We start from the raw sequence: 16,395 nt of genomic DNA on the forward strand, positions 1-16,395 counted from the left end.
AATTTTTCAGCAATAAAAGATCAACATCCAAGAGGTTTTATAGATCATTCATTGTTGAAGATTCACATACACCCTGTACCTTTAATATAGTAAGCTTTTAAAGGTCCTACCATGACAAAATTTTAAATAATTCAATCAAGAAAACCTAAGGCTAGAATTTAATACAAAATAACAGAAAGACCAAAGAAAGGTACCAAGAGTAATTGCAATTACTGAAAGCTAGTTCAAAGCCAATTACAACTAAAAATATTAAGGTAAACTTTGGTAAAAAAAAACGATAAATATTTTAATAATTTTAATCCATTTATTAACCGTTGTCCTTCAGTTTTAACACAAAAACTGCATCATTTAAGACAAAAAATGATTGATTTAAGTCTCCTTCACATAAATAAGGCAGTCTTGTAAAATGTTCTACAAAAAATCCTAATGGTTGGAACACATCTGTTATAAAACTAGCAGCCTGTTCTTCAAATGTCTTCCCTTTGATTAATAGACTTTCTATAGGTTTATGATCTGAGGAATCTGAAAGGAAACATTTCTGGTTGTTAACTGACTAAACAAATCATATTTGTGTCTCTCACAAACAATTCTTTTATCATAACATACAGAAGATTTCTATGATGATTTTAACATAAATTTCATAAAAAAAACCTGACAAGAAATGTTGGCAAAAGAGCACATTGTACATTTCAAAGGAAAATCAGTAAGATTACCTGCCTCCTTTAGAAATATTTGATCAATGCTGATTTTGTTAATTATCATGGACATTTCTGATAAAAGCATTTGAGACATATTTAAGAAGTGCAATTTAACATTTTATATAAATTCCATTAAAATATGACAAGAAATGTAGCTTGAGAAAACTATAACAATGTAATTTTCCATAGTATTTACATTTGTATAAGGCAAAATCCCTTTAAAAAAGGTGACCTTTGCTGGGGTTTTCTAACTTGTGTAGTGAGCAAATGTGTTAATGGTTAAACCAAATTTGGACCTCTCTTCTATCATGAGAAAATATATTTTATATTAAATAGACATACATGTAGAATACAATTTTAGATTAATCAAGGAACACAATCCTAAACCTCAAAAGTGAAAAAAAAATCAAATTTGACCTAAATTTTGTGATGCTAGAAATAACATTTATTAAAATTAGAAAAAGCATGGGTCGATATTTGAAAGTTCTCAAAAAACAGCTTGTGAAGTCCAAAGGCCTGAACATTTGCCTATCACACCAACAGCCAATCTGCAAAACAATACCAAACAAATGAAAGTGTGAGCTACTGCTCACTGATGAAACTTCTCCCAAATAAATTTTGGAAAACAGGATGGTGTTGAGTGATGAATCTGAAAACTCACCACACACTGTAGTTGACTTGAATCAACCCTGAAACCAATTTTTAGAACTCCTTGTACAATGAATTGTAGTGCCTGAGAAAGATGCGACCAAAACTTTCAACTTGGATTAGCCTACCTATCATGTATAAAATGATACAAGTATTCGGTAAACAGATAATTGTTGAGTAATAAATCTGAAAACACATCACTTCCTCAATCCTCGAAAAATGAATACCCAGAAAATAAATGAATCATTATTTTTCGTTGGATACCATTTTTTGTGGTTTTCATGGGTACAGTTGAACCATGAATTCAAATGTTTAAAGAATTACAAATTATCTATAGGCTCTGTGTTCAGAGATTGGCAAAAACACAAAATCCACAAAACTGCAAGTTTTCCTCAATCCTCGAAAAATGAATACCCAGAAAATAAATGAATCAACGCTGATTTATATAAACTGTGAAACCAAATATCAGAAATCCTTTTGATGAAGTTCCTGAGAAAGATATGACAAAAAATATTTTTTGATCAGATGGATGGATGGACAGAGGTATAAAAACATCCCAACTTTTATAAAACGGGGGTATAATAATAAAAGAACAGAGACTGAAAATTATTTTAGAACTTGTCTAGGCACTTGCTGTCATATATAAACCTTTGTTTTCTTCAAAATCTGACAATTTAAGACCCTTTATGAAAGAATACATGATACATGTATGTCAATTTTCCCATTTAGGAAGGGCACAAAATGTTTTCTTCTTTTACTAAAATGCAATGTATAAACAATTCAACCTCAAAACTTGTTGTGATCTTGTTTAAGACCACACACAGACTAATCAATAATTTCTAAATTGGTCCATTTTTTTATAAACTTAACTAGCTGCACCAAAATTTATCTGGACTAGAAAAGCAAAGGAAAGGTGCAAAATACTCTCCCATTCTCTTAAATAAATATCCTTACTAAATTCAACATAAGGTTCAAAAGGCAACACAACAGCCACAATAGCCCTTCCTGTTGGAGTAAGTAATCTGTGTATCGACTGAAGGATTTTCATTGGCTTATCACATCTGTCCAGCAGATTTAAACAACTAATCAGATCATAAGTTACAGCACCATTGTCCCATGTGTCAACTGGAATCACACTGTTAATACAATAATTATTTTTTTTACAATTTATTCAAATTCATGCAATATTTTTTTATTAAATATGAAAAAATGAGTTGCTTAATTATTCAATATTATAACTTACATTTTCAAATTTTGCAGGTAAAATTCTACTGAAACATGAAAGGAAACACTCCTTGATTGTAGACTAATGAAGGAAATTTTTTTTGTTTGCTTAACAAAGTTATTTAACTTGACTTTATTGAGTTATCTTCCATAGGCTACAAAATGAAGATTAAATTGCAGAAGACCTTACTTAAACCCTTTCTCTTTCAGTCTCCAAACCATTGTAGGTGACATCTCTGTGGAATCAACTACATTGTAAAATTCTGCCATTATATCTGTAACCATTCCATCACCAGCACCTGTAATTTAGACAACAATTTACCAGTTAAATGATCTATGGCCGTTATATCTGTAACCATTCCGTCACCAGCACCTGTAATTTAGACAACAATTTACCAGTTAAATGATCTATGGCCGTTATATCTGTAACCATTCCGTCACCAGCACCTGTAATTTAGACAACAATTAACCAGTTAAATAATCTATGGCCATTATATCTGTAACCATTCCATCACAAGCACCTGTAATTTAGACAACAATTTACCAGTTAAATGATCTATGGCCATTATATCTGTAACCATTCCGTCACCAGCACCTGTAATTTAGACAACAATTTACCAGTTAAATGATCTATGGCCATTATATCTGTAACCATTCCATCACCAGCACCTGTAATTTAGACAACAATTAACCAGTTCAATGTTCTATGGCCATTATATCTGTAACCTTTCCATCACCAGCACCTGTAATTTAGACAACAATTTACCAGTTAAATGATCTATGGCCATTATATCTGTAACCATTCTGTCACCAGCACCTGTAATTTAGACAACAATTTACCAGTTAAATAATCTATGGCCATTATATCTGTAACCTTTCCATCACCAGCACCTGTAATTTAGACAATTAACCAGTTAAATGATCTATGGCCATTATATCTGTAACCATTCCGTCACCAGCACCTGTAATTTAGACAACAATTAACCAGTTAAATGATCTATGGCCATTATATCTGTAACCATTCCTTCACCAGCACCTGTAATTTAGACAACAATTTACCAGTTAAATGATCTATGGCCATTATATCTGTAACAATTCCATCACAAGCACCTGTAATTTAGACAACAATTTACCAGTTAAATGATCTATGGCCATTATATCTGTAACCATTCCATCACCAGCACCTGCAATTTAGACAACAATTTACCAGTTAAATGATCTATGCCCATTATATCTGTAACCATTCTGTCACCAGCACCTGTAATTTAGACAACAATTTACCAGTTAATTTTAACTTAAATGATCTATGGACATTATATCTGTAACCATTCCATCACCAGCACCTGTAATTTAGACAACAATTTACCAGTTAAATGATCTATGGCCATTATATCTGTAACCATTCCTTCACCAGCACCTGTAATTTAGACAACAATTTACCAGTTAAATGATCTATGGCCATTATATCTGTAACCATTCCATTACAAGCACCTGTAATTTAGACAACAATTAACCAGTTAAATGATCTATGGCCATTATATCTGTAACCATTCCATCACCAGCACCTGTAATTTAGACAACAATTTACCAGTTAAATGATCTATGGCCATTATATCTGTAACCATTCCATCACCAGCACCTGTAATTTAGACAACAATTTACCAGTTAAATGATCTATGGCCATTATATCTGTAACCATTCCGTCACCAGCACCTGTAATTTAGACAACAATTAACCAGTTAAATGAACTATGGCCATTATATCTGTAACCATTCCGTCACCAGCACCTGTAATTTAGACAACAATTAACCAGTTAAATTATCTATGGCCATTATATCTAAAACCTTTCCGTCACCAGCACCTGTAATTTAGACAATTTACCAGTTAAATGATCTATGGCCATTATATCTGTAACCATTCCATCACCAGCACCTGTAATTTAGACAACAATTTACCAGTTAAATGATCTATGGCCATTATATCTGCAACCATTCCATTACAAGCACCTGTTATTTATAAAACAATTTACCAGTTAAATGATATATTTTGATGCATTCTATGCAGATTTATAGATTTTCCTGCATGATGTACTCATCAACTAAAAGTTGGACATATAAATTGATGGGTAGTTTTCAAGTTAAAATAGGGCAACAATAAATCCAGGTGCTCCGCAGGGTGCAGCTTTATATGACCCCAGGGGTTGAACCCTGAACAGTTGGGGCAAATTTGGTCACAATATTCAAGCTTGATTTTGTCTGAATTTGAATTGGGATCAAATTTTTGACATAATATAGGTTTTTGTCACACAATTAATGTGGTCAAAGATCTAACAAATCTGTGCAATTGAAGATTTCTTCTTGAAACTTTTCAAAATTCGAAATTTGAAATTTATTGAAAAAAAAGAAAACCCTTTTAAAAAATGGTAAACAAAAAATCACCCATTTTTTTAAACCCCCTTGGAGCAATAACTTTAAACTCAATCCCATGCTTTTCATTGCAGTATTGAACCTTGAAGTACAATTTCAGAAAGATCCATACACTTAAACACAAGTTATTGTCATGATTGTTTGGAAACTAAAAACATGCTTCTTTTTGCCCCTTTTTTGGCCCCTAATTCCTGCATATTTTGGGCAATTAACCTAAAACTTAATCCCAGCCTCCCTTTGTTATATGGTACATTGTGGTACAATTTCAGAGAGATCCATACAATTACACATAAGTTATTGTCTTGAAACTAGAAAAATTTGTAAGGGTTCCACGGAACCCAGTGTCTTGCCTACTTTTGCTGTAACTCCCAGGCTCAACAAAAATGAGGACAACAATCAATAAAAATATTCCTCTTGATACTATCTTTTAATTGTGAGAAGCTTCTGTCCAAGTTTGGTAAAAATTTCAGGATAGTTTATGAATTGAATAAATGTTTTAAAAACTTTAACTTTAACTTTAACTGTATGTAATGTTAAATGGAAGAAGTCCATTTATAAGTAAAATACAGATACACAGGTACCAAATGTTAACAAAATTTCCTTTCTATATACTAGCTTTATTTTTGATCATAAACAAGCTTCTGTCCAAGTTTGGTACAAATTTAAAATAGTATAAGAAAGTTATTAAATTTTTTAAAATTTAACCACAGTGTGAATGTGTTGTTTCCTGACAGAAAACCTAAGTCCATTTAAAAGTATAATACAGAAAAAATGGATTTATTTTTTTACCAAATGTACTTCTGGATACTATCTTATGTTCATAAACAAGCTTCTGTCCAAGTTTGGTACAAACCTAGGATAGTTAAAGAAAGTTATTAAAATTTTAAAAACTTTAACCACACAGTGAATGTCATGTTTCCCAGCAGAAAAACTAAGTCCATTTATAAGTAAAAAACAGAAAAAATGGAACTTTATTTTTGCAAACTTTACTTCTGGATACTATCTTATGATCATAAACAAGCTTCTGTCCAAGTTTGGTAGAAATCCAGTATAGTTGAAGATATTCAAATTTTAACCAGATGCTCCGCAGGGCGTAGCTTTATACGACCGTAGAGGTTGAACCCTGAACGGCTGGGGCAAGTATGGACATTCAACATTCAAGCTGGATTCAGCTCTAAATTTGGATTGTGATTAAATAGTTGACACAGCATAGGTTTCTGACACAGAATGAATGTGTTCTAATGAACTTAAAATTTTTGTTTTCTCTTAGAGCAATTCACTATGCTGTTGAATATTTTAATCCTCTCAAAAAAATGTTTGAAGAAATTTTCTTTTTATTTATGAAATTTCAAATGAGAAAAATTGAACCCAATTTTTTCAATCACATCCCCCTTTCCCTTATTCCAAAACTAATCTCAATTAAAATTTCTAATGGAGTTTGCAACAATAACTACTCATTTAAATACATCATAAAATATTAAGATGTAAAAAAACTGCTTGTTATCACTGGATGGTAAAGATTATTTTAATTTATCAGTTGGTAGTAAAAAGTGAATATACATTGTATATTGTATATAAAAAAGATTTAAGTTGATTCTGGGCAAAGAAAGATAACTCCAATTAAAAAAAATCTTGCTATTGCACAATATTTTGCAATTAGATATCTCTTGCTTACTATTCTGGACAAAGAAAGAAAACTTTAATTAAAAAAAAAATGCTATTTCACAATATTGTGCAATTAGATATTTCTTGCCATTGCGCAATACTGTGCAATTGAAAAGACTTGCTATTGCACAATACTTAATATAATAATTTTAGATCCTGATTTGGACCAACTTGAAAACTGGGCCCATAATCAAAATCTAAGTACATGTTTGGATTCAGCATATCAAAGAACCCCAAGATTTCAATTTTTGTTAAAATCAAATTAAGTTTCATTTTGGACCCTTTGGACTTTAATGTAGACCAATTTGAAAACAGGACCAAAAATGAAGAATCTACATACACAGTTAGATTTTGCATATCAAATAACCCCATTTATTCAATTTTAGATGAAATCAAACAAAGTTTAATTTTGCACCCCGATTTGGACCAACTTGAAAACTGGGCCAATAATCAAGAATCTAAGTACATTTTTAGATTCAGCATATCAGAGAACCCAACCGATTCATTTTTTGTCAAAATCAAACTAAGTTTAATTTTGGACCCTTTGGACCTTAATGTAGACCAATTGGAAAACAGGACCAAAAGTTAAGAATCTACATACACAGTTAGATTCGGCATATCAAAGAACCCCAATTATTCAATTTTGATGAAATCAAACAAAGTTTAATTTTGTACCCTTTGGGCCCCTTTTTCCTAAATTGTTGGGACCAAAACTCCCAAAATCAATACCAACCTTCCTTTTATGGTCATAAACCTTGTATTTAAATTTCATAGATTTTTATTTACTTATACTAACGTTTTGGTGCGAAAACCAAGAAAAATGCTTATTTGGGTCCCTTTTTGGACCCTAATTCCTAAACTGTATGGACCTAAACTCCCAAAATCAATATTAACCTTCCTTTTGTGGTCATAAACATTGTGTTTAAATTTCATTGATTTCTATTTTCTTAAACTAAAGTTATAGTGCGAAAACCAAGAATAATGCTTATTTGGGCCCTTTTTTGGCCCCTTATTCCTAAACTATTGAAACCAAAACTCCCAAAATCAATCCCAACCTTTCTTTTGTGTTTATAAACCTTGTGTCAAAATTTCATAGATTTCTATTAACTTAAACTAAAGTTATAGTGCGAAAACCAAGAAAATGCTTATTTGGGCCCTTTTTGGCCCCTAATTCCTAAAATGTTGGGACCAAAACTCCCAAAATCAATACCAACCTTCCTTTTTTGGTCATAAACCTTGTGTTCAAATTTCATAGATTTCTATTCACTTCTACAAAAGTTAGAGTGCGAAAATTAAAAGTATTCGGACGACGACGACGCAGACGACGGCGCCAACGTGATAGCATTATACGACGAAAAAAATTTCAAATTTTGCGGTCGTATAAAAACTTTAACCACAGAGTGGAAGTAATGTTTCCCCGCAGAAAAACTAAGTCCAGTTCAAAAAATAAAATACAGAAAAAGTAGAATTTTATTTTTACAAAATTTACTTCTGGATACTATCTCATGATCATAAACAAGCTTCTGTCCAAGTTTGGTAGAAAGCCAGTACAGTTTAAGAAACTTATTAAATTTTCAAAAACTTTAACCACAGAGTGAATATTTGTGGACACCGCTGCCGCCGCAGACGGAATGTAGGATCGCTTAGTCTCGCTTTTTCGACTAAAGTCGAAGGCTCGACAAAAATGCTTGTTTTGACCCCTTTTTGGCCCTTAATTCCTAAACTTTGGCCCCATAACCCCTAAAATGAATCCGAACCTTCTACTTGTGGTTTTAAACATTGAGGTATGATTTCAGATCAATTGAAATACTTCTACACAAGTTATTATCCCGAAAGTAGAAAAATGCTTGTTTTGGGCCCCTAATTCCTAATCTGTTGGGACTGTTGGGACCATCATCCCCAAAGGGCCCATCATCCCCAAAATCAATCCCAACCTTCCTTTCGTGGTATTGAACCTTCTGAAAAAATTTCATGAAGATCTATTCACTTAAACTAAAGTTATTATCCGGAAATCAATGTGTCTTTGGGCGATGACACAGACGACGACATCACATACCATTATACGATCCGCAAAAAATTTTGGCCCATTAGGCCCAACTTATGTACCTTTCTTCCAGTAAAGTCTGCAAACCTTTTTAGAGAATTAATCAAAATTACTAGCATTGGTATTCCTGCACTTTTATAAAACTCTCAGCCAAATGGGTTAGAAGTGTATAAACCAAAGTTAATTAAGTTGTGAAGTCCAAAACCAGCCATTTCAGGTGGCATCAAATTATTGGGATTAAGACTGTAAGTTGATGCTTTGGTTGGCATATATGATCAGTTTGTTTAACACAAGAAAAACCAAAGCACATAGGCGAGGAACAAATATTCCCTTTACTTGCTCATGATTAGAGACATTTTACATTTTAGTTTTGATGAGTCTTATGTAGACGAAACGCGCATCTGGCGTATAAAATTATAATCCTGGTACTTTTGATAACCTTTTAACATGTCCTGCTAAAATTTGGTGGACATTTCCCAAATTAGTATGAACTGGGTATTGTGTTAGTAAGCATAAAAATTAACACAGTCTAGTGGCTGATCCAGTTTCCCCCCTAGTTTTACCCACTTCAGTGGTTGTGTTTAGTGACATCTTAATTTTTTCCATCGCGGAAATGGAATGGTTTTGATAGAATACCACTCATATTGTAGAGCTACTTGTCTATTGTTGAAGACTTAATGTTGACCTCAAGATGTCTGAGTTTTGTGTTTATATATATTGTATATATACCACATTTCCCTTTATCTAAACTGGCATAATACTTTTATTTTTCACTGCTTCATTTTTAGTTAAATGGGAATACTGTAAACCAACTTATTTTTCGTGACTTTCAAGAGTAGTGCTAATATATAAATCATCGTAAATATGTTAAACTTGTATCTTTCCTCATTAAACTACATCAAGGAAATTAGAAAATCACAAATACAAATATCCGCAAAGTGGATTAGTAAGCGTAAAATGTGAAATAAAGTATCTGCAAAGATAAGTTGATTTACAGTAGTCCTTTTACTTTTCTCTTACCAAGATCTAGTAACCTATTTCCTTTCCCGTCTGGTGCTACATGTAACATCTGTCTCAACTGATCTTTGGAAAATACAAACATTGATCCTCTTTTTAATAATCTAAAGAAAAAAATGTATGCTCTTAATTAAAAAACACCTTAGTATAAAAGCTCTTAAAAATGAAAAGCTTTCACTTTAAAAAAAAACAAACAAGTGTTTCAATAGATTGGATACTCTATAAACATGTAATCTATAAATTATAATGCCTTTTCTGTAGTATCGCTGTTTGTTGGTTTTCCTTTATAAATAGTTTTACACTAGTCACTTTTGTGGCCATTTCTTCCTCTTCATAGTGAGGCTCTGTGACCTATAATGGTTTACTTTTACAAATTGTCACTTCGATGGAGAGTTATCTTATTGGCACTCATTTCACATCTTCTATAACTGTATAGTTGATTATTTTCACAGGGTACTTATTTTGGCTCATTTTGGCAGGTCAGGGAAAATCTTTTCGTGTGCTTCGATACTTTCTAATAGCTAAAGCGTTTGTAAAATATCTTTTTCTCCCTGTTTGACCAATTAATAACGGTTTATGTTTATCTAAACCTCCTAAATACCTTTGCATGCTATTTCAAGACTTTGTATACACAGCGCTTTATTAGAGAGCATTACCCATTAATCGAGGTGCTTGACATAAACCAACCGAGTACAGATTTACAGAAGGAATGACCTAGCTGAGTAAATAACCAATCAGATTTTTCATAACATTGGTTTAGGAACTGGCTTGTTTCTTCATCCTGGTTAAACTGTAAAAACTTTGCACAAATCTCTTCTGGAACTTTGGACAGGTCAACTGTATACCACTTTGAAAGAAAAAAAATCAACATCAATAAATCATGTTTATTTTATACTGGAATTACTTATTTTGATTTTGAATTGATGTCACAGTTTCAAATGTAGATTCTGAATGATTCAGTTCTTGACTTAGTGGATTCATTTATTTTCAAGGGTATCAATTTTTGCGGATTAAGGATAACTTACATTTTCGTGGATATTTGATTTCGTGGTTTTGCCAATCTCTGCATACAAAGCCTATTAAAAATTTATTTATTGTTATTCATTATTGTTAGCCTATTATTGTTATTCATTGAACATTTGATTTCGCAGTTCACCAATGTAACCATGAAACCCATGAAAATTAGTATTGAAAAACTGTTCATGTAAAGAACATTTTACATGTACCTGTATGGTCATTTGTTAATTTATAAAAATCATAAAACAAGTACAGAGTGTGGCCATAAGTATTCAACACTTGAGATTTTTAGAATTATACTGTACCGGTATATAAGACTATATTTTTTCAAAAAAATATTTTGAGATCATTTTTGGTTTGATTTTAAGCAACTTGGTACCAATAGAAGCAGAATTGTCACATGTTTATTTGTTTATTTGGTTATATTTTTTTGTGGATCATTTTCATTTTCATCAAATATTATTTTCTGTTCAGAAATTCGCTATATACTGTATTCAACCAAATTAAATTATAAAAATGTATTGTTTGTGTTCACATCAAGAGAAAAAAATGTAAAAAACACCCGGAGACAAAACTATTACCAAATAAACAAACAAACTTTAGACAATTCTATGTCTTTTAATGCCTTGTTCATATAAATCCAACCATAAATGCCCTCAAAATATTTTTTTGAAAAATTGTGTTTTTATATGAAATACTAGAACACAACGTGATATCGCGGGCGTGACTGTATATAACTATGTGTAAGCCTGTTTTAAGTATTGGTATTGTAAGCTGATAAAGTGATGCCGATAATAAGATCCACAGTTTTTTCTCTGCTTTCAAACTTTTTCTGTCACGGTGAACCTGTCAACCTGGAACTTATCAATTACTGGTAATATTAATTATTTGGAAAACAAAAGGTCCTGGAATGGAGTATTTTTTAATCAACAGTATTGTCCTATATTAGTTATAAATAAATTTGAGTTATTTGATTTCGATGTTTTACGTCATGCCTGCTAACAAATTAAAAAACTGTACCTATATATGCCTTATTTAAAGTCCAGATGTTTAGTATTTGTATCGTTATCTCAGAAAGTCTTACTGATTAAAATACTACAATAGGGAACAACTTGACAATGACCAAATTTAGTAGTGTCAACCCTGCGAGTATGACCCGTGTATATATATATAGCAAAATCCTAAATATAGATATTGTAGGTAACAGGTGAATATACTATCGTTATCGGATTCGACCCTGAACTTGTTAATTATTGGCATTATTAATTATGTGGAAAATAAAAGGGCTGACAAACTTGACCTCGTTATTTTAGTATTATAGATACAACAAAAATGCAATACTTTTGTACATTGTATAAACTATTTTTTAAAGTTTATTATTCCACATACATATACTTCATTTTGAAAAGGTCTTTTGAAGCTAATCAATCCTCTAGAAAAAATGAACATTGGATTTTAAAAACAGTTTTAATTGTAGCATTTTATTAATTTATTAAATAAGATACAATGTACATGTATGATTATCTCCCCTGAACATATTTTTTTTTACATATATGTATCTAGTCTAAATAATTATGACGTCTTGAAAGGCAATTATAATTTTTTTCTTTATATAAGAATGACCCTCCTTTTTAATGACACCCTATATCAAAATGCATTTACGTTTGATAACTGTATATTGATTTGGGGTATGATCTACATATCATATATAAATATGCTAAATTGAGAATCTTACATTATAAAATATATGTGCACCAAACGATGTCAATTCATATATAAAAATTTGTAAGGGTTCCGCGGAACCCAGTGTCTCGCCTACTTTTGCTGTAAATCGCAGGCTCAACAAAAATGAGGAAAAAAATCAATAAAAATATTCCTCTGGAAAATATCTTATGATTGTGAGTAGCTTCTGTCCAAGTTTGGTAAAAATCTAGGAAAGTTAATGAATCTAATAAATGTTTTGAAAACTTTAACTGCTGACTGTATGTAATGTTAACTGGAAGAAAATCTAAGTCCATTAAAAAGTAAAATACATAAAAAATGGAGTTATCTTTTCACAAAATTTACTTCTGGATACTATCTTATTATCATAAATAAGCTTCTGTCCAAGTTTGGTACAAACCCAGGATAGTTTAAGAAAGTTATTAAAATTCTAAAAACTTTAACCACAGAGTGAATGTTATGTTTCCCGTCAGAAAAAAATAATTCCATTTATAAGTAAAATACGGTAAAAATGGAATTTTATTTTTACAAAATTTACTTCTGGATACTATCTTGTGATCATAAACAAGCTTCTGTCCAAGTTTGGTAGAAATACAGTACAGTTTAAGAAAGTTATTAAAATTTCAAAAACTTTAACCACAGTGAATGTAATGTTTCCCTGCAGAAAAAAACTAAGTCCATTTAAAAGTAAAATACGGAAAAAATGGACTTAGTTTTTTATAAAATTTGCTTCTGGATACTATCTTATGATCATAAACAAGCATCTGTCCAAGTTTGGTACAAACCAAGGATAGCTTAAGAAAGTTATTAAAATTCTAAAAACTTTAACCACAGAGTGAATGTAATGTTTCCCCTCAGAAAAAACTATGTCCATTTAAAAGTAAAATACGGAAAAAACAAGCTTCTGTCCAAGTTTGGTAGAAATACAGTACAGTTTAAGAAAGTTATTAAAATTTCAAAAACTTTAACCACAGTGAATGTAATGTTTCCCTGCAGAAAAAAACTAAGTCCATTTAAAAGTAAAATACGGAAAAAATGGACTTAGTTTTTTATAAAATTTGCTTCTGGATACTATCTTATGATCATAAACAAGCATCTGTCCAAGTTTGGTACAAACCAAGGATAGCTTAAGAAAGTTATTAAAATTCTAAAAACTTTAACCACAGAGTGAATGTAATGTTTCCCCTCAGAAAAAACTATGTCCATTTAAAAGTAAAATACGGAAAAAACAAAATTTTATTTTTACAAAATTTACTTCTGAATACTATCTAATGATCATAAACAAGCTTCTGTCCAAGTTTGGTAGAAATCCAGTATAGTATAAGAAAGTTATTAAAATTTCAAAAACTTTAACCACAGAGTGAATATTTGTGGACGCCGCCGCCGCCGACGACGACGACAGAATGTAGGATCGCTTAGTCTCGCTTTTTCGACTAAAGTCGAAGGCTCGACAAAAACTTAAGGGTAGCAGGGGCGGAACCAGTATTTTGGAAAGGGGGGCGAAGATTTTATATTTTTGGGACCTTTTTTGAGCCAAAAAACATAAAAATAAGTGTAATACATGTATGCACTATTTAAACGGTTCCTGGCGTGGGGCATGTATATTTTTATAGTTGCTGTAAAGTGTAAGGGTTGGACATTTTTTTTTATGCTGTATTCTCCCTATTTTAAAATTGTCTATCATAAAATGATAGTATTGATCTAAAGCTATGTACTGATATATTTGAAGTAGGACTTGTCAGTAAAAAATAGACATGGAAATTCAATGAAATTTACAATATGACCGACAAGAGTTAAAAAAGACAAACAGGCTGTTATCAAAATGTCTGATTAATTATGTTTCACCCAACATAACTAAGGGAACCGAAGTGAGGGGTTCCAAATCCACCAAAGACTACGAAAGTGTCTGAAATGACAACAAAGTTATAAATGACGGTTGACAAATGGAGACATAAAGGTCACACCCGCCAGGCAGGTTACAGTCTGGTTTAAAAAAAAAAATTCAATATATATAAGTCCTGCGAAACAGACATTCCGGTCAGACATGCAAACCCCGGCAACAAAAAAATACACCCGTTTTTATTCATTTGTTCATTTAATGCTAAATAATTTTGTTGAAATTTTTGTTTTTAGTAGCGAAAAAGTGGACAAGACTATTGTTTTCATTTCAGATACGGCCAGAGTTTTTGTTTAAGGCAAGAATCAGAGTCAATATTTTTTCTCTCAAATATCTCAGACTGCCTCCTCAAATCAAATGCTTCGTACCTGAGACTTGAAATCTTTCTAGAGCTAATACTGACCGGGGATCATTCCTCAGCTATGTTATTTAAAAAAGGCTGGGGTGTTTGGGGTTAAACATGTTTTCGTAGGTAAATAATATTGTGGAACTTTTTTTTCATGAGAGTATAATAGTCTATAGAGGATTTATTATTACTTTCTTTTTGGTGGAATAGTGAAACAGAAGTCAATACGTTCTTGCTCAATCCTGTATCGCTTTGAAGGTTTCCTGATTGTCATGACATCCTCAGTTTAAGCAATGTGTATTACTTTAAATTGAATTTCAAAATGAGCGAGTGACGTTTTTTCAACGCACTGATCAACTCCACCATAGCAAATCACATAACTTTGACAGTCAGTAAATACCAACGAAAAATATCTTTATAAGAAAAGAATTGTCGTATACAAATTAAATACTCGGGAAATGGCAAAGTTCACGAGTTCTAGTCTGATAAATCATTCTACTAAAAAAAAAAAAAAAAGTCCGAGCAAAGCTCCCCTCTGAATCTGCCACTGGGTAGCTGGTATATTTCTGAATTATGAGTGATGATGAGTTAGTGCTTATATATAAGCATGGTCGGGTCATATTATAAATATTGTATATACATTTGTAAGAATAGGTCATTCTTTCTTAAATTGTTATATAACTATAGGTATTGAATTTCAGTGAATGTTATATTAAAATGGGTAGGGTTTTTTAGGCAAAAATGGCACCCCCCCCAACAACAAAATATCGAAGTTGACCCCCCCCCCCCCCCCCCCCCCCCCCCCGTGATTTAGCTAGTCCAAATAATTATGACGTCTGGCAATACTATTTATTTTTTTCTTTCTGGGAAGCCTTCCTACCTTGCCAAACGTCATAATTATTTGGATTAGGATCTAGAGAAAACTTGCCGAGACTCAGCTATTGCTAATAAAACATACGTTATCATGGGGGTTATTCTTTTGTTTTTCATCCTCTTTCATTTTATTGTAAACTGAACGTAGCAACGGACTGCGAATATGACCAATTCCGGGGATTTGATCAGCTGCTTGGCTCATCCTGATATTAACTGCTGTCAACAGTTCTAATAATAAACATCCCAGATAAATGGATAAGTTCATGAAATATTATGGACAAATATTACTGACTTTTATATTTGTCTATCTCTACGTTATCGTTTTACATATTATGCTATCTTTTAAAGTCTAGATCAGTAAAATTGTCTGAATCAAAACAATAAGGCATGCCAAACAATAACCATGGCCAGCTGACTGAGCTGGCAAAACACATCTTCCGGTGTAAACGAAATGTGTATTCTCCCCTTTTTAGAAGTTTTGCAGCGGAAAATTTCAAATGAAAACTAAGCATATGAAGATATAGGTTGGTCCCCTCTGTAAAACATTCAGTGATATAAACAAATAAACAGATATTGTCAAGAATTTCAATAACGTCCGAGAAAAAGACGAATGAAGATATGATGATTATATAGACCAAGGATTTGTATAGTCACAAATCATTGTATAGACTTGGCAAAATTTTCAGCATCATTGTTATAAAGAAACATATGTGATACCAGTTCTAATCTAGGACATGTATTCCTTAGATTGGTAATTCCAAAGATTTGTATAGTTATACAAATCCTTGTAAATTCTTTTCACTTCAAATGATTTTTTT

General features: G+C 31.9%; 1 protein-coding gene across 1 annotated transcript; it reads right to left on the reverse strand.

The window, feature by feature from the left end:
- Nucleotides 1–280: 280 nt before the first annotated feature.
- LOC134721336 (protein-L-histidine N-pros-methyltransferase-like) lies at nucleotides 281–16,021 on the reverse strand. Its single transcript, XM_063584266.1, has 6 exons — nucleotides 15,663–16,021; nucleotides 10,379–10,569; nucleotides 9,726–9,826; nucleotides 2,761–2,869; nucleotides 2,301–2,482; nucleotides 281–522 (listed from the first exon to the last, which is right to left on the reverse strand). The coding sequence occupies exons 1-6, from the start codon at nucleotides 15,840–15,842 to the stop codon at nucleotides 308–310; spliced, it is 978 nt and encodes a 325-aa protein (XP_063440336.1). The 5' UTR covers nucleotides 15,843–16,021; the 3' UTR covers nucleotides 281–307.
- Nucleotides 16,022–16,395: the final 374 nt, after the last annotated feature.

This window comes from Mytilus trossulus, chromosome 6 (assembly GCF_036588685.1).
Source record: "Mytilus trossulus isolate FHL-02 chromosome 6, PNRI_Mtr1.1.1.hap1, whole genome shotgun sequence".
Classification (NCBI taxonomy): domain Eukaryota; kingdom Metazoa; phylum Mollusca; class Bivalvia; order Mytilida; family Mytilidae; genus Mytilus; species Mytilus trossulus.